Source organism: Geotrypetes seraphini, chromosome 5, assembly GCF_902459505.1.
Source record: "Geotrypetes seraphini chromosome 5, aGeoSer1.1, whole genome shotgun sequence".
Lineage (NCBI taxonomy): Eukaryota > Metazoa > Chordata > Amphibia > Gymnophiona > Dermophiidae > Geotrypetes > Geotrypetes seraphini.
Genome location: NC_047088.1, coordinates 122,712,222 through 122,738,826, shown reverse-complemented (window position 1 = coordinate 122,738,826; position 26,605 = coordinate 122,712,222). Strand labels below are relative to the sequence as shown.

The 26,605-nt window shown below is 44.9% G+C and overlaps 1 protein-coding gene across 1 annotated transcript in view; it reads left to right on the top strand.

Moving 5' to 3' along the window:
• Positions 1-26,605, top strand: part of TRPM8 (transient receptor potential cation channel subfamily M member 8) — a 2,182,726-nt gene that overhangs the window by 2,130,335 nt on the left and 25,786 nt on the right. The window contains 1 exon segment of the mRNA XM_033944097.1: positions 11,155-11,254. Coding sequence (XP_033799988.1) covers positions 11,155-11,254 — 100 coding nt within the window.

The window sequence follows — 26,605 nt, the reverse complement described above, 5'->3', positions numbered from 1 at the left end:
TCCACTCCGGTCCAGCCCAGTATGAAATATTTCATTTTGTTTCTCTCCCCTCTCTCTTTCTCTCTCTCTTCTGCTCCCTCACCCACGAGTCCTGCATCTGGCCCTCTCCCTTCTACCTGCACCTTGCAAAACCCCTCTGCTCCGTGGCTCTCTTAAGCAACTCGTTAGCAGCGGTGATCAAGACAAGCTGCCGACATCGAGGCCTTCCCTCTACGAGTCCCGCCTTTGTGGAAAAAGGAAGTTGAAACAAGCGGGACTCGCAGAGGGTAGGCCCCGACGTCAGAAGCTTGTGTTGATCGCTGCTGCTGAGTTGCCGAAGAGAGCCGCGGAGCAGGGGGTGTGGCCGGAAGCAGGGAGAGGGCTGATGGAAGAGGTAGAAGTTCCAGAGTATGACACCACCCGGGCCAGGATGATTTCTTTTTCAGGCTGTTGCTGCTGCCGCCGCCATGCCACCACGCCCCCCCCCCCCCCGAAATGACAAAAACAGCCTAATGCCCGGTGTCGGCATCTTTGACATCGGGGAGAGGAAGGCTGATAGGCTCGGTAAATCGGGATGGCAACACGAGTCTATCACAGAGCCCGGGATGGGCTCTGCGATCAACTCACGTTGCCTTCCTGAGCTACAGGTTTATCGCGATCGACGAGTTGGGCACCCCTGCCCTAGAGGAAAGGAGAGACAGGGGAGATATGATTCAGACGTTCAAATACTTGAAGGGTATTAACGTAGAACAAAATCTTTTCCAGAGAAAGGAAAATGGTAAAACCAGAGGACATAATTTGAGGTTGAGGGGTGTGTGACAAACCTGTGGCCAGCTTTGGGATAAAAGGAAAACACGGTCCCTGGTCAGAAGGGCTGACCAGGTTAAAAGTAAAAGTTTGGTTTTGGCTGACTACCCCTCAGACAGTGAGGTAGAGCAGGAGAGGCAGGAACATAGATACATCCAGCAAAGGGCGCCATCTCAGGACTGGTACCCTAGAAAGCCTGAGAGGACTCTTATGGAGAAGTGGAGTCCTAGGGCTGGAAGGTATGCTCATTACCAGCCTAGGAGAAACCTGAGTTATTTCCCTAGGGATTTCCTGCCTAACACAGCTGCTCTGAGGAGAGAGGGGTGGGGCTTTAACCAACATAAAAACAGAGTATGGAATCTCAGTGAGGGGAGCAGGGATAGCCGGGACGGAGCTAGGGCTAACGAGCTCAGGCAGCGGCAGGAGAGGCAGCAGAGCTTGGAGGCAGATGAGGGGAGAAGTCTCTCTCCTCCAGCCCGCAACAGTGAGGACGTGGAGATGACAGAGGACTACCTCAACTCCACCCCAGAGGCTGCTGAGCAGACAGAGGCTATGGATATCGCTGAGCCATTGCTGGAAGCTAGCCATTTCCCCACTGATATGGAGGTTAGTTGTTAAGGGGAAGGAAGCAAGGCTGTGCTTGTGCTGTCTCCTGTAACCCAAGCCCAGCTAACAGAGATTAGGAGAAGAGCAGGAAAATCTCTCCGCTACTCTGTATGACTGCCAGGAGAGCTTTGTTTATTCAAGGAACCTTATCTGTAGGGGTGTGAAAGCTCCATGGGAAAAACCCAAGTAAAGTTCACAGCTTATATAATGCCTTATTGTGTTCCGTTGGCCAGGAAGCCCAGCTGATTATAACGAGCTGTGAAGCCTGCTCTGCAAGCCTGTCCGTGTCTCAGCTAGGTAAGCTGAAACGTTTAAGAAATTCAGTACTAAGTTTTGAAACTGTAGTTACTCTGGCTGTAGTCACAAGGTGTGCCAAGTTTGAAAGTTTTATTTTCCTGATATTTTTCATTTGCCTTTTTCCCTGGTGAAGAGGACTATATTTAAACTGGAAAGTTCAGGGTTATTGAACTGTATGTGGCATTTATAGCAAGCCATTCTGACAACTGCAAATTATTTTGTATTTTATAATTTTTGCCCTGACATACGGGTGGCTGATGGTATTCAGACCCCGGGTCCAATAAAGCTCAAGAACATTCTTTTGTAACAAGACTTACCTGTGTGGTCTTCTCTTTATAAGTTACTCTCAGTGTGGCCTGGCAGACTAGGCAGGCGCCTAGGACTGTTCTACCCTGAAAAGCCTTCTTCCAACCTGAGGAGGCCACGCCGACAGGCCAAAACTCAACACACTTAGTCCCTCTGCTGGTTAGAGTAAGGGATAAGTGTGTCACAGGTGGTAGATTCAAAGGCAATGTTAGGAAATTCTACTTTATGGAGAGGGTGGTGGATGCCTGGAATGCGCTCCCGAGAGAGGTGGTGGAGAGTAAAACTGTGACTGAGTTCAAAGAAGCGTGGGATGAACACAGAGGATCTAGAATCAGAAAATAATATTAAAAATTGAACTAAGGCCAGTACTGGACAGACTTGCACGGTCTGTGTCTGTATATGGCCATTTGATGGAGGATGGGCTGGGGAGGGCTTCAATGGCTGGGAGGGTGTAGATGGGCTGGAGTAGGTTTTAATGGAGATTTCGGCAGTAGGAACCCAAGCACAGTACCAGGTAGAGCTTTGGATTCTTGCCCAGAAATAGCTAAGAAGAAAAAATTAAAAAATTTAAATTGAATCAGGTTGGGCACACTAGATGGACCATTCGGGTCTTTATCTGCCGTCATCTACTATGTTACTATGTTAAGATACTCGTATGATAACTCCAGATTATTTTTAGAAGTATTACAAACCATCCCGAAACTGAAGGAATCTAATGTTGCACTTGCCTTGGATGCAGAAAAGGTGTTTGATTGTGTTGAATGGTCCTTTTTATTTCAGTCCTTGCAATCGTTTGGATTTTCTCAACATGCAATTAACATGATTAAAGTATTCTATTCTAATTCTACAACTAGGATTTATATTAATAATAAATTATCATTGCCTTTTTTGCCTACTAGAGGTACACAACAAGGTTGCCCCCAGTTTCCCTCTTGTTTAATGTTGCGATAGAACCTCTACTACTTGTGCTTCAGCAGCATATTGCTATTCAGAGTATACCATTCAGAACTAAGTAGATTCAGCATATGCGGATGATGTCTTTATCTATTCAACTGTGGAATCCATTCCAGTAATCATGGAAACTATTGGACGCTTCTCTTACATCTCAGGCTACAAATTAAATCAATCCAAAATGGAAATTATGCCTCTCAATTGTCCGGATAGGGAGGTAGAAATTTTACAACATAACTTTAAATGGACGTCAACTAGACTGAAATATTTAGGTGTACTTTTTGGACCTACTATAGAGGAAACCATATAATTAAATGAGGAGGCTTTAAGTACATTTATTCAAGAACTAACAAAAAAATGGTCACCACTTAGGGCTCCTTTTACGAAGCTGCGTTAGGGCGTTAACGTGTGGAATAACACACGCTACATTGCCATGCGCTTGACGCTAATGCCAGCATTGAGCTGGCGTTAGTTCTAGCCATGTAGCGTGTGGTAATATCCTGCGTGCGCTAAAAACTCTAGTGCACCTTAGTAAAAGGACACCTTAGACTTTCTTAGTGGGGACTGCTTGATGCCATCAAGATGATGATCTCACCCAAAATAAATTATATTTGCCTATTTATTTTAAACCTACAGTCTATCATAAAATTGATAAATTACTATCTAATTTCCTCTGAGCAACTTCCATTAGCCACCACTTTCTGGTGTCTATCCGCAGCCAGTTTCTAATCCAGTTCACTACTTTGGGTCCTAACTTCAGCCCTTCAATTCTACCTGCATTGTATATCTATCCTATTCCCATTGGAATTTTCTCTTTTTCTAATTTTTCTGTCTGTGCTCTGAGCTCATGGTAAGGAATATAAGTGGAGGAATTCCTGTAATTACTTCTGACATGCCCTCTGTTTCCTGTGTGTGGTGTTTTCTTGTATTGGGATGCTCCTTCAGCATGCCACCTCCTAGTTTCTGTTACTGAAATAATTTGAGCTTGCTGGGTCTTCCACACAGACCCAATCCAGAGCAGTAAAGTGTCAAAAGGGGTAGCTTTCGGGTCCTTCAAAAACAACAGAAGGTGTTTAGTAATCTCAGGGGCTAATAATTCTAATAGAAATTCTTTATGCTCTCTCTGACCATAATCTGCTTAACTGGGCCAGCGTTCTTGCTCTTTAAGTACAGCACACCCTATATGCAAACTGCTCTAGTGTATCACTTGGCATGGGTGAAAGAGTTCTAATACTTGCAAGGATATGCAACAAAACAGTTGTTCTATGCCCATCTTTACAAACTGGTATGGATGAACAAGAGGTCTAAATTTATAATAATGTCTAAATTTATAATAATGTGATAAGCATAAGCTTATCAAAATCTGCATTGTTCCTTTTGTATTTCCCTAGACCCCAGTGAATCAGTATATCAGTAGCCCATTTGCACTATTCATTTATGTTAAAAGGCATAGGGCCCACTTTCTCCACTATTCTGGCGGGGATCGAGAGAGGAGACGCAGCGTCAGCTTTGAACTAAAAAATGAACTTTGGCTGGCCGGAGCCGGCAAGCCCGCTGCGAGACAGAGACATGGCTCTCTTACTGCCCCCCCCTTCCCGTCCCGTGGTCCCGACTACAAACCTGCCGATTCCAGCAGAGTCGTCAGGACGTATCAGAGTCATCAGGACGTAGCAGAGTAAATCAGGGCAGTAGAAGGCCCTGAAGCAGCGTGTGAAGAGTGCTGCACACGCTACTGGAATCAGCAGGTTTGTCGGGACCGCGGGAAGGGAAGGGGGGCAGTAAGGGAGCCGGCCAGACTGCGGGAAGAGAAAGGGGAGATAGGGGAAACGCTGCTGCTGCACAGGGAAGTGGTGTGGGGGGAGGGAAATGGAGGGGTAGGGATTGCTGCTGCTGTGGCTGCTGCACAGGGAAGTGGGGGGAGAGAAATGCTGCTGCATAGGAGGCAGAAAGAGAGACATAGATAGATAGAAAGAAAGACAGACAGCGGGAGGAAGGGAGACAGAAAGAAAAGAAGAAAGACACAGGGGCAGGGAGAGACACAGAAAGACAGACAGACAAAGGGGGCCAATGGAGAGAGACAGACAGAAAGAAAGACAGCGGGAGGGAAAGAGAGAGACAGAAATAAAGACATATATTCTAGCACCCGTTAATGTAATGGGCTAAAATACTAGTAGTAAATATTGAACTAAGGCCAGTACTGGGCAGACTTGCACGGTCTGTATATGGCCGTTTGGGGGAGAATGGGCTGGAAAGGGCTTCAATGGCTGGGAGAGTGTAGATGGGCTGGAGTAGGTTTTGACGGAGATTTTGGCAGTTGGAACCCAAGCACAGTACCGGGTAGAGCTTTGGATTTTTGCCCAGAAATAGCTAAGAAGAAAAAAATAAAAAAATTTAAATTGAATCAGGTTGGGCAGATTGGATGGACCATTCGGGTCTTCATCTGTCATCATCTACTATGTTACTATGTAAGTTGAGACCCCCATTTTCCCCCCCCAAAGGAAGAAAAATGGTTGACTCGAATATAAAATGGGGGCTTAATATTCAAGTATCATGCTCTGCCAGGATCTGCACCCAGAATCCCCTCCCTCACACCATCCCTTGCCAGGGTCTGCACTCAGCCTTCCTCCCTGCCAGGTTCTGCACTCAGCCCCTTCCCTCCCTGCCCTGCAAGGCTCTGCACCCAGCCTCATTCCCAACCAGGCTCTCCAAGGCTTTGCACCCAGCCCCCTTCCCTACCAGGCTCTTCACCTAGCTCCCTTCCTTCCCTGCCCTACTAGGCTATGCAATCAGCCCCCTCACTACCTGCCAGGCTCTGCACCCTGTTCTACCTTCCTACCCTGTACCCCCTCTGGTGTTCTAGTGGTAGGCCAGGACAGGAGAGAACCCTCTTGTCTCCCATCCCGGCCACCTAACAATTTTTTTTAACTCACCCCCCTTCCCTGCCTGTCTGCCCACCCATGCATACCATGAGAACTAGCGGAAGTCAATCAGAGAGCAGCACGGGGCTGAGCAGAGAGCATGAATAGCTCGGTCCTGTGGGGTGTGTCGCAAAATCGGAGGCAGTGGCTCAGCATGGGGCAGGAATGCGGAAAGATAGCTCCTGCCCCATATACCGCTGGACCACCAGGGAGTAAAACCTGCAAAAAAAGTACGTGGAGGTGGGCAGATAGGTGGGGGGGGGGGGAGTTAAAATAAATTGTTAGGTGGCCGGGATAGGAGATGAGAGGGATCCCTCCTATCCCGGCCTATCAGCAGCCTGCATGAAGTCCGGGAGGGGGTTGGGTGATGACCCGAATATATGACGAGACCCCCCATTTTTGGGCCATTTTTTTGGCCCCAAAACTCTTGTCCTTTATTTGAGTATATATGGTATTTGTGAACATGATATAGAACTTCCTATACTATTAATTAGTATACATAGTTGACTTAAGAACATAAGAACATAAGGAGTGCCTCCGCCGGGTCAGACCATAGGTCCATCCTGCCCGGCAGTCTGCTCCCGCGGCGGCCCAAACAGGTCATGACCTGTCTGAATCACCAGAAGGGGCTCCCTTGCCACCTTGGTTTCTCATTGAAGTCCTATCTTCCCATCGAAGTCCTAACCCTCCAGTCTTGCACATGCACGACCTGGTTGGGTTTCTATACTTATTACCTGGTTAGCTTTCTATACTTATGTTACATCCCAGCTCCTCCCTCAGTATCCCACGATCCCTTTATCCCTCAGGAATCCGTCCAATCCCTGTTTGAATCCCTGATCACTTCCTCCGGTAGCGCAATCCAAGTGTCCACGACCCTTTGGGTGAAAAAAAACTTCCTTGCATTTGTTTTGAACCTATCTCCCTTCAGTTTCTCCGAATGCCCCCTCGTACTTGTTGTCCCCTTCAGTCTGAAGAATCTGTCCCTTTCCACCCTCTCTATGCCCCTCATGATCTTGAAGGTCTCTATCATATCTCCCCTGAGCCTCCTTTTTTCCAGAGAGAAGAGCCCCAGCCTATCCAACCTCTCGGCGTATGGGCAGTGTTCCAGCCCTTTTACCAGTTTTGTTGCTCTCCTTTGGACTCTCTCAAGTACCGCCATGTCCTTCTTGAGGTGCGGCGACCAATACTGAACGCAGTATTCCAGATGTGGACGCACCATCGCTCGATACAATGGCATGATGACTTCCCGCGTCCTGGTTGTTATGCCCCTCTTTATGATGCCCAGCATCCTGTTGGCTTTTTTCGAGGCTACTGCGCACTGTGCAGATGGCTTCAGTGATGCATCCACCAGCACACCCAAGTCTCTCTCAAGTCTGCTGTCTCCAAACAATGCCCCCCCAATTTGTAGTTGAACAACGGGTTCTTTTTCCCTATATGCATGACCTTGCATTTTTCCACGTTAAAGCGCATTTGCCATTTGTTTGCCCAGTCTTCCAGCTTGTCCAGGTCCCTTTGCAGGTCCTCACACTCCTCCCTGGACCTAACTCTGCCGCACAGTTTGGTATCGTCTGAAAATTTTATAACCTCGCACTTTGCCTCCTTTTCCAGGTCATTGATAAATATGTTGAAGAGTAACGGCCCCAGCACCGATCCCTGTGGCACACCGCTTGTGACTCCCCGCCAGTCAGAATATTGGCCCTTCACTCCGACCCTCTGCAGTCTACCCGACAACCAGTGCTTGGTCCATCTGTGCACATCCCCTCCCACCCCGTGATTCCACAGCTTCCTAAGCAGCCTTTCATGTGGCACCTTGTCGAAAACCTTTTGAAAATCGAGGTAAATGATGTCTATGAGTTCCCCATTGGCCACCCGACTGCTTATTTCCTCAAAGAAGTACAGAAGGTTCGTTAGGCACGACCTTCCCTTACAGAATCCATGCTGGCTTGTTCTCAGTAGGCCATTCCTCTCGATGTGCTCGCAAATGCCGTCCTTGATCATAGCTTCCACCATCTGCCCTATAATTGAAGTCAGGCTCACCGGCCTGTAGTTTCCGGGGTCACCCCTCGATCCCTTCTTGAAGATAGGTGTGACATTCGCCAATTTCCAGTCCTCTGGTACCTCACCAGTTTTCAAGGATAGGTTGCAAACATGCTGGATTGTGCCCGCTATTTCTTGTCTTAGTTCCTTCAGAACCCTTGGGTGGATCCCATCCGGGCCCAGTGATTTACCACATTTTAACCTGTCTATCTGTTTGAGGACATCCTCCTTATTTACCTCTATCTGCTCCAATTTTTCGGCCTGTTCCCCACTCATGAGCTCTTGACTTCTTGTATTCTTATTCTTTGTGTGTTCATTTTTATGTTTTATTAGAACTTATTATATCGCTTCAGCATATGACAGATCTATTTCTATACTTTTCTCCCAGGAGAGCTCAGAACAGTTTACAAGCATTTTTCCCTGCTGTCCCAGTGGGCTCACTATCTAATGTACCTGGGGCAATGCAAGGATTAAGTGACTTGCCCAGGGTCACAAGGAGCAGTGTGGGTTTGAACCCACAACCCCAGGGTGCTGAGGCTGTAGCTTTAACCACTGCACCACACTCTCCCCTGTTGTGTTGTCCTGATATACTGTAAAATGAATGATTCTATTTCTGCTACATTTATAAAACCATTTAAAATAAACAGTATTAGAACTATTTTTCATTAATTGCAATTTCATTGAATTAAATGAATATTAATTGTCTAAGGCCCTCTTTTACTAAGCCGTGATATTTGTTTCTACTTTGGCCTGGATTGCTAAATGCTCCAATGCTCATAGGAATTTTTTGAGTGTCAGAGCATTTAGTGTTCTGGGCTGCAGTAGAAACCTCTACTGCGGCTTAGTAAAAAGAAGGAGGTAAATACAATAAAATTATAGCTGTTTGCTAAATTTTTCAGAAGAGACTTGACTGGTCACCTAAATAGAAGAGCATCAGCCATATCCTTAAGAAAAGAAGGCTATAGTTACCAAGAGGTTGCAGCCAAAATTGGTTAAGGTGTGTTACGAGCCGGGGTACTGAAACTTTGCAAGTGCTTTGAAGAGACCAGAAGCATCAAAAACAAGGCTGAAAAGGGCCAGAAAAAAGTTACAACATCTCAGACTGATATAAGGCTAGTGAGAATGGCTCTAAAGAATCATACTGCCAATTGCATCAATAAGTCACTAGCCAAAACAGGGTGTTGGTGTCATGCCATACAGTTCACCGGAGACTAGTGAAAGCAGGCCTACAAGCAAGAATTCCAAGGAAAAAGCCCTTCCTCAACACAGTTCAGCATCACAAACATTTGAACTAGTCTAAAGAGCATGCCAGCTGGGCCATAGAGCAGTGGAAGAAGATGTTGTGGAGCAATGAGACCCAAATCTCTATATTTGGCAGTGACGGTGTCCGCTATGTTTGTCGGCAACCAGACAAGGACTGCTTGTCAGAGCGTACTATTGCCAAAATGAAGTATCTTTTGAGTGTAATGGTGTGGAGCTGTATGCCCAGAGATGTGGGTCGATTGCAGGTGCTTGATGGAGTGATAAATGCTGACAGATACATAAAAGAGGTCCTTCAGTCCAAGGTCCTGCTCGTGGCCAGAGAAATCCTTCATGCCAGTTGACTATTTTCAACAGGATGGTGCCCCTTGCCACACAGCCAAGAAAAGCCTCCCCTGGTTCAAAGAAAACAAGGTTGAGTTACTGGACTGACTAGGAAACAGCCCAGATCTCAACCCATATTGAGAACCTGTGGACCAGATTAAAGAGAGCAGTAGTGGCAAAGCCACTGTCCAACAAACATGAGAGGATAGCAACAATAATTAACTCCTGATTCCACATAATAACATATATTGATCTCCAAAGACTTGTGGACAGCATTCCAAGAAGATGTGAGGCAGTAATCAAGGCTAAGGGATATCAAATGCACTAATGACATCATCAGATAACTGGACAAATTACACTGCGCAGCAAATTTTAACTTTTTTTCTGGGGCAAGAAGAAAATGAGGTTTACTTTATAGAATTTGATTTCCTGTGAATGAAAATAGCCTCAGTTTTCTCCTATCATGTATAGTTTTTGAGCAAATCGCAAATATTTATAGCATGAGAAGTCATAATATAACACATTGCACCGATTTAAGAGTTCCTATAAATATTATTTTCTAGAATTGTTTTGCTGTTGAAATGCGTTTATAAACGAGATTAGGAGCATCTCTAATTAATGTCCAACAATAGTCAGCCAGCGTTGATGAATTCTATCTGCCCTGATATCGTTTCTCCATTGTGGCAATGTCCTGGTGAAACCTTTCCTCGTGCTCATCACTAACACTACCAAGATTATCGGGGAGAAAATCCAAATGTGAGGGAGAAAATGAATTCCTAGTGACATGTTGTTGCATTTGAGATCACAGAATGCTTTAAGCATCATCTCTACCATTTGGACATAGTTTGGTGCCTTCTTATTCCCCAGAAAATTCTCAATTACATTCTTCAATGCTATCCATGCACTTTTCTCACTTTAGCTCAATAAACTAATTTGAGGCAACCTGTTTTAATATTTCAGAGATTGTTATAACATTTACTCCAAGCATTAGAAATATAGTGAAAATGTTCATTTTTGCATTATAATGCTCTTTTGCCAAAAATCAGAAGGTTATACCAAAAAATTAAGGTTGGTTTTAAATTCAGTGACCCCAAATCACTATAGAATACCCACTACAATTCATGCCCCAAAACCTCTGTTGCCCAGTGTTATGATTATTAGTTTGAGTAGCTTATGAACAGCGTTATTTTATGAAATGTGCCAAATATTATGCTGGTCTTGTTAAGTGATTACAGAGTTTCTGTTATTAGTTGAAAATTGATGCATTAAATACAATGATGATGTTATAGCCATATTTTTTTTAAAGCATAATGCCTAAACTGGCAGGTATTTCCACAATTTTGGCCACTAGTGTAGAATACTGTAAGTTACAAGTGCCCTTGCTGCATTTACACAACTAGTGTAATTGCAGGCACATAAATATTTGGTGCGTCGATGCCAGGTTATGCTAGTATTCTAAAATGGAATCCAAATGTTATAGAACAGACTCTCAATGTGTGCCATTGAGGTGCCTAAATTGTGGTATCTGCATATAGAATTGCTACCAAAATGTACAAGAATGAAATTAAGGTAAAATTAGTGTAAAGAGACTGCAGATGAAACCAGTTTAATTTATGGGAAGAGGTGACAAAGTAAAAAATCAATTAAATGCATGGTTTCTAATTTCTAGGTTCAAAGAATGAGGACAATGAGACTTTGGCCTGGGAAGCTGTGATGAAAGAAAACTATCTAGTCAAAAGCAATATGAAGGCAAACAACTCAGCTGAACAGTATGTCTTCTATTTCTTTGTTTTATTTATAAAATGAATAGCCTTCAGAACAGCTGTAACCTGAGCGTGGGATATGACCAACATGGCTATATCATATTAATAATACACAAATTTGTACATTTTCAATTAAAATTATTTTTTAAATTCAATTTCTATGAAAAATGCCAATTAATAATAACTGCAGTTATTTCCATAATTAAAACTCCACAAATAATATTTTATATTTGTAGAGGGAGAAAATCCTCACAAGACTTTAATCCATATCTTTGTTGAGAAATTCTCAAAGTGCCAAAAGCTGAGCACCTCTATCCATACCAGCCCCTCTCTAAGCTTCACCCCTCGTCCGTCCTCTTCTCCAAACACCCACAATCTCCCCCTTACATAACCCAGCTTCGGTCTTTCTTTCTCTCCAGCCCTCCCAGACTGCCCTCCTCCTCCAAATTTAACCTCCCCTCTCCCACCGAGATCAGCAATTCCAACATGACCAGCCTCACTCATAAATTCACCGCCCTCCTCCTCCTCTACTTGCTTAGCACAAGAGGCTGGATTACAAAAGCCTTTGAACCTATTCCAACCTATACCACATGGAATAGAATCTCAGGTCCTGACAAATTTCCCCGCCCCCACCGACTTTTACACGATTGCACAGAAGCAGGTCCTTTCCCAATTCCTGTAATCAACACCACTCACCACCCTCCTAGACCAACACCAAAAAGAAAGCGATCTCTAAAAAATTTGCAACGTACAATACCCTCGTGCCTCCCAGAACAATCCATTCTTCATTGTGCCTATTTGAACATCCGCTCAGCTAGAAATAAGGCCCAACTCATCAAAGACTGGCTGGAAGAAACACACTTAGATATTGTTCTTCTAACCGAAACATGGCTCATTTCCGACCAGGATACTATCATAGGGGATATTCTCCCTCCACACTACAAAATTATCCCCCTCTCAAGAAACTCAAAAAGAGGAGGTGGCCTTGCTATCATACTCCGAAACCACTTCCACTTCCAAGTCCTAGACTCTAAATTAACTAATGACCTGGAAATCCTCACCTGCAAAATCTCCAAAACAGACTGTATAGATAACCTAATCGTCACGCTATTCTACATACCCCCTAATAAATGGAACCAAGCAAAAGATGATCCTTACAAACTCATCAGCAGGCATCTACAATCTCTTAGCAGGAGACATCAATCTACACCTTGAGCAGGAAGAGAACTCAAACATCGCAGACCTACTTTCCTTCCTCACGTCGCTAGGCTTCCCCAAGCCCCCCCAATCCACAACACACAACAAAGGCCACCACCTCGACCTGATCACTTTTCTTTCCAACACCAATATCACTCCTAATATAAGTCTCACAGACCAAACCTGGTCACACACCCCCTGGTCCGACCATCTCCTATGCAATTTTGAATTAGCCTGGCTCAAAAAACAACCAGATAAGAAGTTTAACCCCAACCATACAAAGCAATTGACCTGGACAAGAGAACAAATAAATCCAGCAGACTTCTGGACACATTACACCCTCATCTCCAACTCCGACGTAGACCCTAACTTCCACCTAAACTGGAAAAAATTTAGCGACCAAGTTCTAAACACCACTGCCCCTCTAAGACTTCGCAGGAAAACACTTCGCCCCTCAAACAGCTGGTTTGACGCGGACCTCCTAGCCATTAAACGTGAAGTACGGAAATTAGAAAGAACTTGGTGTAAATCAAGGACTGATTTAGACAGATTCACCTGACGACTAAAAGTCAAAGAATACAAAAAACTGATCAACGAAAAACGCAGTAAACATTACTCCCAACTAATTAACTCTCCTTCTCTAAACAGTAAAGCACTTTTTAGAATAGTTAACTCCCTACTCGACACAGATTCTCACAAACGCCCCATCTTAGACCTCCCACCCTCCGCCAGTACACTAGCCGACCATTTTGCCAACAAAATTCACACTTTAAAATCGTCGCTTGCAGCTCCCAGCCCCAAACCATTACTCATCCAACATGCTGCAGGTACAGAAGGTTCAATAGCTGACATGTCCTGGAACTCCTTCGAAAATCCCGACTGGAACCTATTTCTCAAACTTTACGCTAAATACGCCAACTCCAACTAGATACGCCTATTAGATACCTGCCCTCCCACTATCATGAAATCCGCACCCCCCCCACATTCAAAGCCGAACTCTTCAATTGGGTCTCTCTATGCCTGTCCACTGGCCACTTCCCGACTAAACTCGGCCACATCCTCATATCCCCTATCCCAAAACACCCCAAGGAACCAATCTCTTCTACCGCCAACTACAGACCCATCGCCAACATACCACTCTTCCAAAAACTCATGGAAGGTCTAGTTAACCACGACCTCACGAAATACCTTGATAAGTTCAACATTCTTCACAACTCCCAGTCCGGTTTCCGCCCAAACCATAGCACAGAAACCGTCTTAACCGCGCTGACAAATTACCTCCTCCACCTGTTCTCACTGGGCAAAAGCACCCTGATATTTCAATTCGATCTGAGCAGTGCCTTCGACCTGGTCGACCACGACATTTTGCTCAGCTGTCTTGATTCCATCGGCATCTCCGGACAGGTATTAGATTGGTTCACAGACTTCCTAACTAACCGTACCTATGGAACCCTCTCCCACCATTGGCGCAACCCCTGTGGAGTCCCACAAGGCTCCCCCCTATCCCCCTCCCTATTCAATATTTACTTGGCCCCTCTGGCACGGACTCTAGCAGATCAAACCTAAAAACATTCATATATGCAGATGACATCATCATCATTATTCCCGTTACCTCACTTACTCTAGAAATGGAACAACTCACCTCTTCTATCCTCACCAAACTAGAACTATGGACCTCACAATTCAAATTAAAATTGAACACTGAAAAAACCAAAATTTTCCTAGCGAGTCCCAACCATAAATTAACAAACACTTCCCTCAAATTGAATGGTCTAGACTACCCTATCCACCCCACCATAAAAATCCTCGGAGTCATCCTGGACCGCACCCTGACCTTCGATGACCATACCAGCGCCCAGGTGAAAAAATGCTTCTGCACCCTCTGGAAACTTCGCACCATCAAACGTTACTTCGACCACCTAGCCTTCCGACTACTTGTTCAATCTCTGGTATTAAGCATACTAGACTACTGCAACATTATTTACCTGGGATCCTATAAAAATACCATCAAACGTCTAAGAATAGTCCAAAATGCGGCCGTTCACCTAATTTACGATCTCAAAAAATACAACCATGTTAGCCCCTATTACATCAAACTCCACTGGCTTCCAGTAGAGGCAAGGATCATCTTTAAGTTCGCCTGCCTCTGCTTCAAAACTTTAACAGGCTCTTCTCCAATTTACCTGTCCGAGCACCTTGAAATAGCAGGCCCCTCTCGCACACGAAACGCCCACCTGTTCACCTTTCCCTCCCTAAAAGGCTGCCTCTACAAGAGATTCCTTGATAGAACCCTAGCATTCCAAGCGGGCAAATGGAATAATTGCCTAACCGCCCTCATCTCCAACTCTCCGCCCTACCAATTGTTCAGGAAGTCACTAAAAACCTACCTCTTTGACAAATTCCGCTAACTCTCCCCTCCCTCCTACCCCGCCCCCCTCCCTGACCTTGATATGCCTCCAAACTCTCCTACTTGCCTACCTTGCCAAGCCACTTTATGGCCTCTCATATTCAATCTCTGTTTTATCCAAATATCCTGCCTTGTTACGCCTTTATATTATATGCCTTTCATTGCCATGTATGTAACATCGCTGTAAATGTACAGTCTCTTCTTTTGTTAACTGCATTGAACTTCCATGGTATTGCGGTATACAAGAATAAAGTTATTATTATTATTATACTGTATACTGTTATAGTACATCATCTCTCCTATAAGAACATAAGAACATAAGCAGTGCCTCTGCTGGGTCAGACCAGAGGTCCATCATGCCTAGCAGTCCTCTCACGCAGCGGCCCATCAGTTCCAGGACCTGTACAGTAATCCTCTATACCCCTCTATCCCCTTTTCCTTCAGGAAATCATCTATTTCCTTCTTGAACCCCAATACTGTACTCTGACCTATCACACCCTCTGGAAGCGCGTTCCAGATGTCCACCACCCTTTAGGTGAAGAAGAACTTCCTACCATTGGTTCTGAATCTGTCCCCTCTTAACTTTTCCGAATGCCCTCTCGTTCTTGTAGTATTCGAAAGTTTGAAGAATCTGTCCCTCTCCACTTTCTCTATGCCCGTCATGATCTTGTAAGTCTCTATCATGTCCCCTCTAAGCCTCCGCTTCTCTAGGGAAAAGAGCCCCAGTTTCTTTAGTCTTTCAGCATATGAAATGTTTTCCATACCTTTTATCAATCTCGTTGCTCTTTTTTGTACCCTCTTGAGTATCGCCATATCCTTCATAAGGTACGGCGACCAATATTGGACGCAGTACTCCAGATGCGGGCGCACCATCGCCCGATACAACGGCAGGATAACTTCTTTCGTTCTGGTTGTAATACCTTTCTTGATTATACCTAGCATTCTATTCGCCTTCTTAGAGGCCGCTGCGCACTGTGCCGACGGCTTCATTATTTTGTCCACCAGTACCCCTAAGTCGCTCTCTAGGCTACTTTAACCCATTACCAGCCCTCCCATCATATAGCTGAACATCGGGTTTCTGTTTCCTACGTGCAAGACTTTACATTTCTCCACATTAAACTTCATCTGCCATTTATTCGCTCACTCTCCCAGTTTGTTCAGGTTCCTTTGTAAATCTTCGCAGTCCTCTTTAGTCCTAACTCCACTAAATAGTTTGGTGTCTGCAAATTTTATAACTTTGCACTTCGTCCCTGTTTCTAGATCATTTATAAATACATTGAACAGCAGCGGTCCGAGCACCGATCCCTCGGAACTCCACGCGTGACCCTTCTCCAGTCCGAGTAGTAGCCCTTCAATCCTACCCTCTGCTTTCTTCCCACCAACCAATTTTTGATCCATCTATGTACAAATCCTTCTACCCCATGGTTCTTCAGTTTCTGTAGTAGGCGTTCATGGAGTACCTTGTCAAAGACTTTTTGAAAATCCAAGTATATGATGTCAATGGGGTCTCCTTTGTCCATTTGTTTGTTAATTCCTTCGAAGAAGTGCAATAAATTCGTTAGGCACGATCTTCCCTTGCAGAAGCCTTGTTTTCACCAGTTTATTCCTTTCTAAATGCTCATCGATGCTATCTTTTATCAGCGCTTCCGCCATCTTCCCTGGAACCGAAGTAGTTCCTCGGGTCACCTCTCGATCCTTTTTTAAAGATGGGCATAACATTAGCTATCTTCCAATCCTCCGGGATCATGCCTGTTTTCAGGGATAGATTACAAACCTGCTGTAGTAGTTCCGCTATATCCTCATTTAGTTCTTTCAATACCCTAGGGTGTATTCCTTCCGGGCCCGGAGATTTGTCAGTTTTTAATCTATCTATCTACTTATGTACGTCTTCGAGGCTTACCTCCATGGATGTTAATTTTTCTGCTTGATGTCCTTTGAAGATCTTTTCAGGTTCCGGCACGTTGGATGTGTCCTCTCTTGTAAATACTGACAAAAAGAACATGTTTAGTCTATCTGCCACTTCTTTTTCCTCCTTCACCACTCCCTTCCTATCTCCTTCATCCAGCTGTCTTCGTCCTTCCTACGATGTTCGTATTCTTGTTCTTCCACTCTCCTGTAGGCTTCCTCGATGAACTCCTCAAGCTCCCTGACTTGTTCTTCGATGTGCCTCTCTCTCATAGGGTCTTCAGCTGTCTTGAACGGGTCTTCTGTGATGTAAAGTCCGTCCGGTTCCCAAATCCTGTACTTCAGTCGACTAACTTCCTTCTTCAAGCTTTTCAGCTCCTGACATCGACCACATAACATATGGCTGCATCCCCGAGGGGAGGTAGTCGTACATATGGTAGTCCGTGCAGTACACTGGGAAGCTCATCCTCTAGATTCCCTCTGCTTCCATTGCTGTCCCCCTTTTTGGTGTACTCTCTATTATTGCACTGGTACCTTTTTGCTTGTGTGTGTGTGTTCTCTTCTATGTCTGCCTCTTCTTTACCTTCTGTGCCTGCCACTTCCTTTCTTTGCTGTGTGTGTTCTCTTCTGTGTCTGCCTCTTCCTTTCTTGGCTGTCTTTTGCCTGTGTGTGCTGTCCTTACCTTACCTTTGCTTGTGTGTGTGTGTGCTTCCTTTCTTTGCTGTCTTTTACTTTTGTGTGCTGTCCTTACCGTACCTTAGCTTGTGTGTATGTGCTCTCCTCTGTGCCTGCCATATCCTTACCTTGGTGTCCTTAGATGTGATGACTCGGCCCTTCTTGAGGCCCTTCACAAAGGCGCTCTCGCTAAGGCGAGTGCCTTTGCTGCTCGCCTTCGCCGCACACTGAATGGCTGTGCACCGTTGGCTCCTCCCCTTTTAAGGGGGAGGTCGGATGATGATTCTGGCGATGCAGTGGGGGTGGGCAGAGCACGATTCTATAATGCATAGACGCACTATAGAGAATCGTGCTCAGCAGCGCTGAGCGAATCTAAGCGTGTCTATATTGTTAGATGTCCTTTACAGAATCGCCTATTAAGCATCGCACAGATGTCCTAATAACACCTATAACGTTATCATGTATTAGCATTATGACATCATTAGTATGGTGATTTTATGATTTTTTTTACATTTAAATTGTATGCAGTAAGGCCCCAATTCTGCAAAGTGCGCCTAACGGTGCCTATGTGATACCTGCCATTTAGGCGTCCAATTTAAGTGGTTAATGAGCGATTTAAGGATCTTAACAAGCGTTAATTGGTACTTAGACAGAGATAGGCGCTAGCTAGGCATCCTTAGAATATAGACGCGAGTTTTAGGACGCGTCTCCATATTTATAGGCGTTCTCAAGAAAAGTCACGGCTAAGTATGCGTGGGCGTAACCTGGGTGTGATTATGGATAGGCTCGAGATAGACACTAGTTGGGCAGCAGACTGCGTCTAAACATCACGGAAATTATAGGCGAATGAAAAGCTGGACTACGTGTGGTTTCTGCTTGGGCTGAATGCGACTTTCTATGGGCAAAACATAGGCGTGCAAGAGTTCAAGAACATGTTTTTTTCTCTTTTTTCCCCTCCTAATAGATTTAATAAGCCACCATATCAATAGGGCACATCGATACAAACATTGCATGCCAAAAAATAGTACTTTTCTGCCCAAACAGCAATATGATTTACTAATTAGAGCACCTTTGGATTTCCTGCTTAAAAATAACCTCCTTTTTTCTCACCAAAACAGTGCTGCAATTAGTTCTTTCTTGAAAGCAAAAATAGATCATGAAAAAGGATACATTATTGCACACATTATTTCATTTCTCAAAGCTTAAAAATAGAAACCCCAGATACAGTCCTTTACATGCATTTTCCTTCATTGCAAATGGAGTTGTGCAGCTGCACAATGCTGACCTCATTGTGAAATCATCAAGGTGCACCTGCAAGATACAATGCCACAATTGCATCTTTTAATTACAACATATCAGAACCTGAGCAATTCTTCAATGGAAATCAAGCAGAAAAATTAACATCCATGGAAGTGAGCCATGAAGATGTACGCAGGCAGATAGAAAACTAAAAACTGACAAATCCTCGGGTCTGGACGGAATCCATCCAAGGGTTCTGAAGGAATTAAAGGAGAACATAGCGGAACTACTGCTGCAAATTTGCAATCTATCCCTGAAAATAGGCATTATCCTGGAGGACTGGAAGATAGCCAACGTTACGCCCATCTTTTAAAAGGGATCAAGAGGTGACCCGGGAAACTACAGACCAGAATCTGACCTCGGTTCCGGGGAAAATGGCGGAAGCACTGATAAAAGAAAACATCGATGAACATTTTGAAAGAAACGAACTTCTGATAACCAGGTTAACCAGATAGACAGGTTAAAATGCGGCAAATCGCCGGGCCCGGACGGGATCCACCCAAGGGTTCTGAAAGAACTAGGACAAGAAATAGCGGGCACAATCCAGCATGTTTGCAACCTATCCTTGAAAACTGGAGAGGTACCAGAGGACTGGAAATTGGCGAATGTCACACCTATCTTCAAGAAGGGATCGAGGGGTGACCCCGGGAACTACAGGCCGGTGAGCCTGACTTCAATTATAGGGAAGATGGTGGAAGCTATGATCAAGGACGGTATTTGCGAGCACATCGAGAGATATGGCCTACTGAGAACAAGCCAGCATGGATTCTGTAAGGGAAGGTCATGCTTAACGAACCTTCTGTACTTCTTTGAGGGAATAAGCAGTCGGGTGGACAATGGGGAACCTATAGACATCATTTACCTTGATTTTCAAAAGGCTTTCGACAAGGTGCCACATGAAAGGCTGCTTAGAAAGCTGTGGAACCACGGGGTGGGAGGGGATGTGCACAGATGGATCGAGCACTGGTTGTCGGGTAGACTGCAGAGGGTCGGAGTAAAGGGACAATACTCTGACTGGCGGGGAGTCACGAGCGGTGTGCCACAGGGATCGGTGCTGGGGCCGTTACTTTTCAACATATTTATCAATGACCTGGAAAAGGAGGCAAAGTGCGAGGTTATAAAATTTGCAGACGATACCAAACTGTGCGGCAGAGTTAGGTCCAGGGAGGAGTGTGAGGACCTGCAAAGGGACCTGGACAAGCTGGAAGACTGGGCAAACAAATGGCAAATGCGCTTTAACGTGGAAAAATGCAAGGTCATGCATATAGGGAAAAAGAACCCGTTGTTCAACTACAAATTGGGAGAGGCATTGTTGGGAGACAGCAGTCTTGAGAGAGACTTGAGTGTGCTGGTGGATGCATCACTGAAGCCATCTGCACAGTGCGCAGCAGCCTCGAAAAAAGCCAACAGGATGCTGGGCATCATAAAGAGGGGCATAACAACCAGGACGCGGGAAGTCATCATGCCATTGTATCGAGCGATGGTGCGTCCACATCTGGAATACTGCGTTCAATATTGGTCGCCGTACCTCAAGAAGGACATGGCGGTACTTGAGAGAGTCCAAAGGAGAGCAACGAAACTGGTAAGAGGGCTGGAACACTGCCCGTACGCCGAGAGGTTGGATAGGCTGGGGCTCTTCTCTCTGGAAAAAAGGAGGCTCAGGGGAGATATGATAGAGACCTTCAAGATCATGAGGGGCATAGAGAGGGTGGATAGGGACAGATTCTTCAGGCTGAAGGGGTCAACAGGCACGAGGGGGCATTCGGAAAAACTGAAGGGAGATAGGTTCAGAACAAATGCAAGGAAGTTTTTTTTCACACAAAGGGTCGTGGACACTTGGAATGCGCTACCGGAGGAAGTGATCAGGCAGAGTATGGTACAAGGATTCAAACAGGGATTGGACGGATTCCTGAGGGATAGGGGGATCATGGGATACTGAGAGAGGTGCTGGGATGTAACACAGGTATAGAAAGCTAACTAGGTAATAAGTATAGAAATCCAACCAGGTCGTGCATGTGCAAGACCGGAGGGTTAGGACTTCGATGGGAAGATAGGACTCAATGGGAAACCAAGGTGGCAAGGGGGCCCCTTCTGGTGACTCAGACAGGCCGTGACCTGTTCGGGCCGCCGCGGGAGCGGACTGCTGGGCGGGATGGACCTATGGTCTGACCCGGCGGAGGCACTGCTTATGTTCTTATAACCAGCCAACATGGTTTCTGCAAGGGGAGATCATGCCTAACAAATTATTGCACTTCGAAGGAATTAACAAACGGATGAACAAAGGAGACCCTATAAACATCATATATCTAGATTTCCAAAAAGCCTTTGACAAGATGCCCCATGAATGCCTACTCCGGAAACTGAAGAACCATGGGGTATAAGGAGACATACATAGATGGATCAGAAACTGTTTGGCGGGTAGGAAACAGAAGGTAGGAGTGAAGGGCCACTACTCGGACTGGAGGAGGGTCACGAGTGGGGTCCCGCAGGGCTTGGTGCTCGGGCCACTACTATTTAATATATTCATAAATGATCTAGAAACAGGGACAAAGTGTGAAATAATAAAATTTGCGGACGACACCAAACTATTTAGTGGAGCTCAGACTAAAGAGGTCTGTGAAGAATTGCAAAGGGACTTGAACAAACTAGGGGAATGGGCGACGAGATGGCAGATGAAATTCAACGTTGAGAAATATAAAGTATTCCATGTGGGAAACAGAAACCCGAGGTACAACTATACGATGGGAGGGATGTCATTGAATGAGAGTACCCAAGAAAGGGACTTGGTGGTAATGGTTCATGACAATGAAGCCGACGGCACAGTGCGCATCGGCCGCTAAGAAGGCAAACAGAATGCTAGGCATAATCAAGGGTATTACAACCAGAACGAAAGAAGTTATCCTGCCATTGTATCGGGCGATGGTACGTCCGCATCTGGAGTACTGCGTCCAATATTGGTCACCATACCTTAAGAAAGACATGGCGTTACTCGAGAAGGTTCAGAGGAGAGTAGGCATCTGATAAAGGGGATGGAAAACCTTTCATACGCTGAGAGATTGGAGAAACTGGGTCTCTTTTCCCTGGAGAAGAGGAGACTTAGGGATATGATAGAGACTTAAAAGATCATGAAGGGCATAGAGAGAGTAGAGAGGGACAGACTCTTCAAACTTTTGAATAACAAGAGGGCATTCAGAAAAGTTGAAAGGGGATAGATTCAAAACGAATGCTAGGAAGTTCTTCTTTACCCAACGTTTGGTGGACACCTGGAATGCGCTACTGGGGTTCAAGAAAGGATTGGACAATTTCCTGCTGGAAAAGGGGATAGAGGGGTATAGATAGAGGATTACTGCACAGGTCCTGGACCTGTTGGGCCGCCGCGTGAGTGGACACGATGGACTTCAGGTCTGACCCAGCAGAGGCATTGCTTATATTCTTATGTTCTTAAGAAAGGGGAGGGCAGGCAGGTGAGCCAGATGCTGGAAGCAGGGGGGGAGGGGAAGAGGGAAAGAAGCTAGATGCGGTTGAAGAGAAGAGACAGATTGGTGTGGAAGAGGAAGAGAGGGGAAATCTGGAAACAGGAAGGTAACAGAAACAGAGGGCAAATTATGTGCATGGGGCATAGGGATAGAGTCCTAAAGGGGCCAAACATGACATGGGGATGGTATATGGACTCAGGGGAGGCAATGCCAGATACATAGGGGAGATATTAGAAATGGGGAAAATAGAAACACAGAAGCGAGATTGTTTGGAAACCGAGCTCACAGACTCCAGCGGCTTGCACAAATTACATTGTAACATGCCACGAAAGTAAGAGGGAGGGAGGTAGATATATAGGCCGCATGAGAGGAGCTGAAGGGTGGTAGAAAGGAACAGATGGTGAAGGAGGGAGTGAAGGGTGGTGGTGGAAAGTGAAAAGGTTCTGGTCCCAATACTGCCTCACACGCTCTGTCGTTTCTGGTACAGATGCATCTGGGGACAGTCTCTAGGAAGAAAGGATGCTCAGGTTTGTCCCAAAGAAATTGTCCCTTTATTATGAGTTTTTCATCCATTTTTATAGCATTATACATGGGTCAATTTTTTCAGCATATGACTGTAGGAAAGACCATATTTGGTAAAAGCAACTAAAAAGAAATAGCAAGCATAAGGGGGGCTCTGGTGGGACGTTTCATAATACTGTCCTTTTGTCTAAGGTTTGAGCAAATGTTTCATTCTTTAGTAAAATGTTTCTTATCTACAGGAGAAGCAGGATCACTGTGCTTCTCCTGTAGGGCTGTGGGAGGTTCAGGACATGAGGAGGCACAAGTAGCTAACTTCAGAACAGGATGTAAAACACAGAGCTCAGAACACAAAGAGAAAAACGACCTTGTTCTTGCTTAGCAAAGTGAAGTTTCTTAGCAAAGTGAAAACTTTCTATTTCAGCACAAGCATGAATAGAAAAAATTACTTACAGAGAAAATAACTTACAAGGAATATATATGAAGGAGTATATATATGTGCCCCTTTGAAAGGAATAGAACAGACATTGAAGGAGGGTGGAGAGGAACAGACCCTGAAGGGAAATGTAGAAGACAGAGTGGGGAGAAGACACTGGAAGGGAAGAAAACAGATGCCAGACTATGGGGGAGCGGAAGGAAGAAGATGAGTGCCAGACCAATTGGGGAGGGGTGAAGGGAGAGGCACAGTAACAGATAAAATGGAAGATGCAGAGAGAAGACACACAGTGGATGGAAGGAATTGAATGAGAAGATGAGGAAAGCAGAAACCAGACAACAAAGGTAGAAAAAAAATTATATTTATTTTCTTTTTTCTTTTTTTTTTTTTTCTTTAGGATAAAGTAGTATATTAGTTGTGTTGATAAAAATTTATAAACAAAGCCCTGCCAGCTGAACATCTCTTTCTCTAGTTCAGCAGCCAGAACTTTGATTTATAAGGAAGGAATAAGCTAAATATTGCAGTACTGAGGCATATATGGATGCTGCGGGGACGGTGATGGGGCGGTGAATGGGATAGCAGTGACGATGATGGGGCGGTGAAGTGGATGGCGGTGACTGTGACAGGGCGGTGAAGGGAATAGCGGTGATGGGGCAGTGAAGGGAACGGTGGGCCAGGGATGGGGCAGTGACGGGGACAGATTTTTTCCCCGTGTCATTCTCTAATGGACAGTCAAGAGAGTCTGGTAAGACCTGAGGTTTTTCCAATAGATATAGAAATGCAGTGAGACATATGTGCTGTGTTTTGCCTGCAGTCTCTGAGCCTGCAGTCTCTGAGAAGACAGTGTTTTCATTTGAAGGAGATTTGAATTTCTCTCCTTTTAAATTGGACTTTAAGTTTGTGCCTGAGAGCTTCAATTTTGAGCCTAACAAATGTTTGGATAGGTCTTCCCTGCTAGCAGCCAGGCTGGGCCAAGTGCATTCCTTCCCCACAGCTGTGCATAATTGATCACAGTAATGTCTCAGCAGGAAAACGTTCTGAGAACCCAGCACTTTCCCAGAGCAAAGGCTCTCAAAATAAAACTTCTTCACAGGCTTGGCTGTGCTAAGTTTTCCTTATAAAACCTGAGCTTCTGAATTTTATGCCTACTTGCAGAACAACAGTTTGTTTGGAAAAACGTTAAGCTGAAGGTAAACCATGTGACATGCTTGCCTGTTTTTGTTACTCAGTTTTTTTGGAGTTTTTTTCTGTGCTTTGCCTGTTCACGGACTGACAGCACTGCTGCTAGGAAATAAGCAGCTAAATAATTATTCTAAGCCTATGTCTGGAAATTAACTGCTCTGGTGAAGAGGACTGTGTTTCATGCTGCTAGGAAAGTCCAGAAGCAGGGGACTGGATGGCAATACTTGGTTTGGTTTTGGGTCTCTGTATGAGAAGCTGATGTTATCCTAAAGTGAATGCTTTTGTTTTTTGTTTTTTTTTGAAACTGCTAAGATGAAGCCTGCATTTTTGCTTTGTGAAATCAGTGACTATAATAAAGCTAAGATTTGGTGAATTCTGACTTGGACTCTTCCCTTGCATGCCCTTACTAGGCTAATGATAAGCCAGGTAAAATCCTGAAGGGTCCCTTGGTGGTAAGGGACAAGCCGGGCCAGAGAACTTTGTCACGATCCCTTGGGCTCACGACGCAGCTCAAGAGCATGGGTGTTCCAAGTTTCAAGTTTATTTAAAATTTCTTATACCACCTCATCAAACCTTCTAGGCGGTGTACAATGGCCCGGTATAGCGGCATGATAACCTTCTCCGATCTATTCATGATCCCCGTCATAATCATTCCCAGCATTCTGTTCACCCTTTTCACCGCTGCCGTGCATTGCGTGCTCGGTTTCATTGACTTGTCAACCAGTACTCCCAAGTCTCTTTCCAAGTACTGCACCGATTTATAACCTAATTCCTCTACCCATCCATGTTCCAATGACCTCTCTACCTCCCCCCTGTTCTCTGCCCACCCTTACATATAACCCCCATTATTATTTTGTACCTGTATCCTGCTTCCCTTTAATTGTAGTATCTTCCATTCAATGATTGTCCTGTCCTTCTTATATTATATTGTACCTATATCCTGTTCAAAAAATGCGCTGTTTGTCCAGCCCTCTTAATTGTATCTTCTTCCACTGATTGTACCTATTTTCGCTGTTTGTCCAGCCCTTTTTTATTGTAAACCGCCTCAAACTACTACAGCTTTGGCGGTATATAAGAAATAAATTATTATTATTATTATTATCCTGTATTAGTGTATAAGATTTTTGTTAACCAACAGCATTACCTTACGCTTATCCACGTTAAACCACATTTGCCATATCGCAATCCATTTCTCAAGCGTGTTTATGTCACATTGCAGGTCTTCGCAATCCTCCTGCGTCTTCACTACTCTGAATAACTTCGTATCGTCTGCAAATTTAATCACCTCACTCGTCGTACCAATTTCCAGGTCATTTATAAATATGTTGAAGAGCACAGGTCCAAGCACCGAACCCTGCAGCACTCCACTCATGACGCTTTTCCAGTCCGAGTATTGTTCATTTACCCCCACTTTCTGTTTCCTATCCGCCAGCCAGTTTTTAATCCACATGAGTATTTCACCCTCAATTCCATGGCTCACAATTTTTTGAAGTAGTCATTCACGTGGAACCTTGTCGAATTCCTTCTGAAAATCCAGATATACAATGTCGACCGGGTCACCCATGTCTATCTGCCTGTTTACTCCCTCGAAGAAGTACAGCAAGTTCATCAAGCAAGATCTTCCTTTGCTGAAGCCGTGCTGGCTGATCCTCATTAGATCGTGTCCATCAAGGTGATCAATGATGCGGTCCTTTATCAGTGTCTCTACCATCTTTCCCAGTACCGAGATCAGACTCACTGGTCTGTAGTTTCCCGGATCACCCCTCAAACCTTTCTTGAAGATCAGTGTAACATTTGCCACTTTCCAGTCTTCCGCAATCCTTCCCGATTTGATTGACAGATTGGCTATTAGTTGAAGCAGTTCAGCTATAGCCCCTTTCAATTCCTTGATTACCCTCGGAAGGATGCCCCGGGGATTTATCATTTTTAAGCCTATCAATCTGCCTGCATACCTCTTCTAGAGTGACTGTCAACCCTGTCAGTTTCCCGTCTTCATTTCCTGCATATAGCCTGTCAGCTTCCGGTATGTCGTGTATGTCCTCTTCGGTAAATACAGACGTAAAAAATGTGTTCAGTTTGTCGGCGATGGCTTTGTCCTTCTTTAGCACTCCCTTTATTCCATGTCATCCAACGGCCTCATCGCTTCCTTCGCGGGTTGTTTGTTGTTTCCCCTTAATATATCGAAAGAACGGCTTGAAGTTTTTTGCTTCCTTGGCTATTTTTTCCTCATAGTCTCTTTTGTCCCTCTTACCACCTTATGG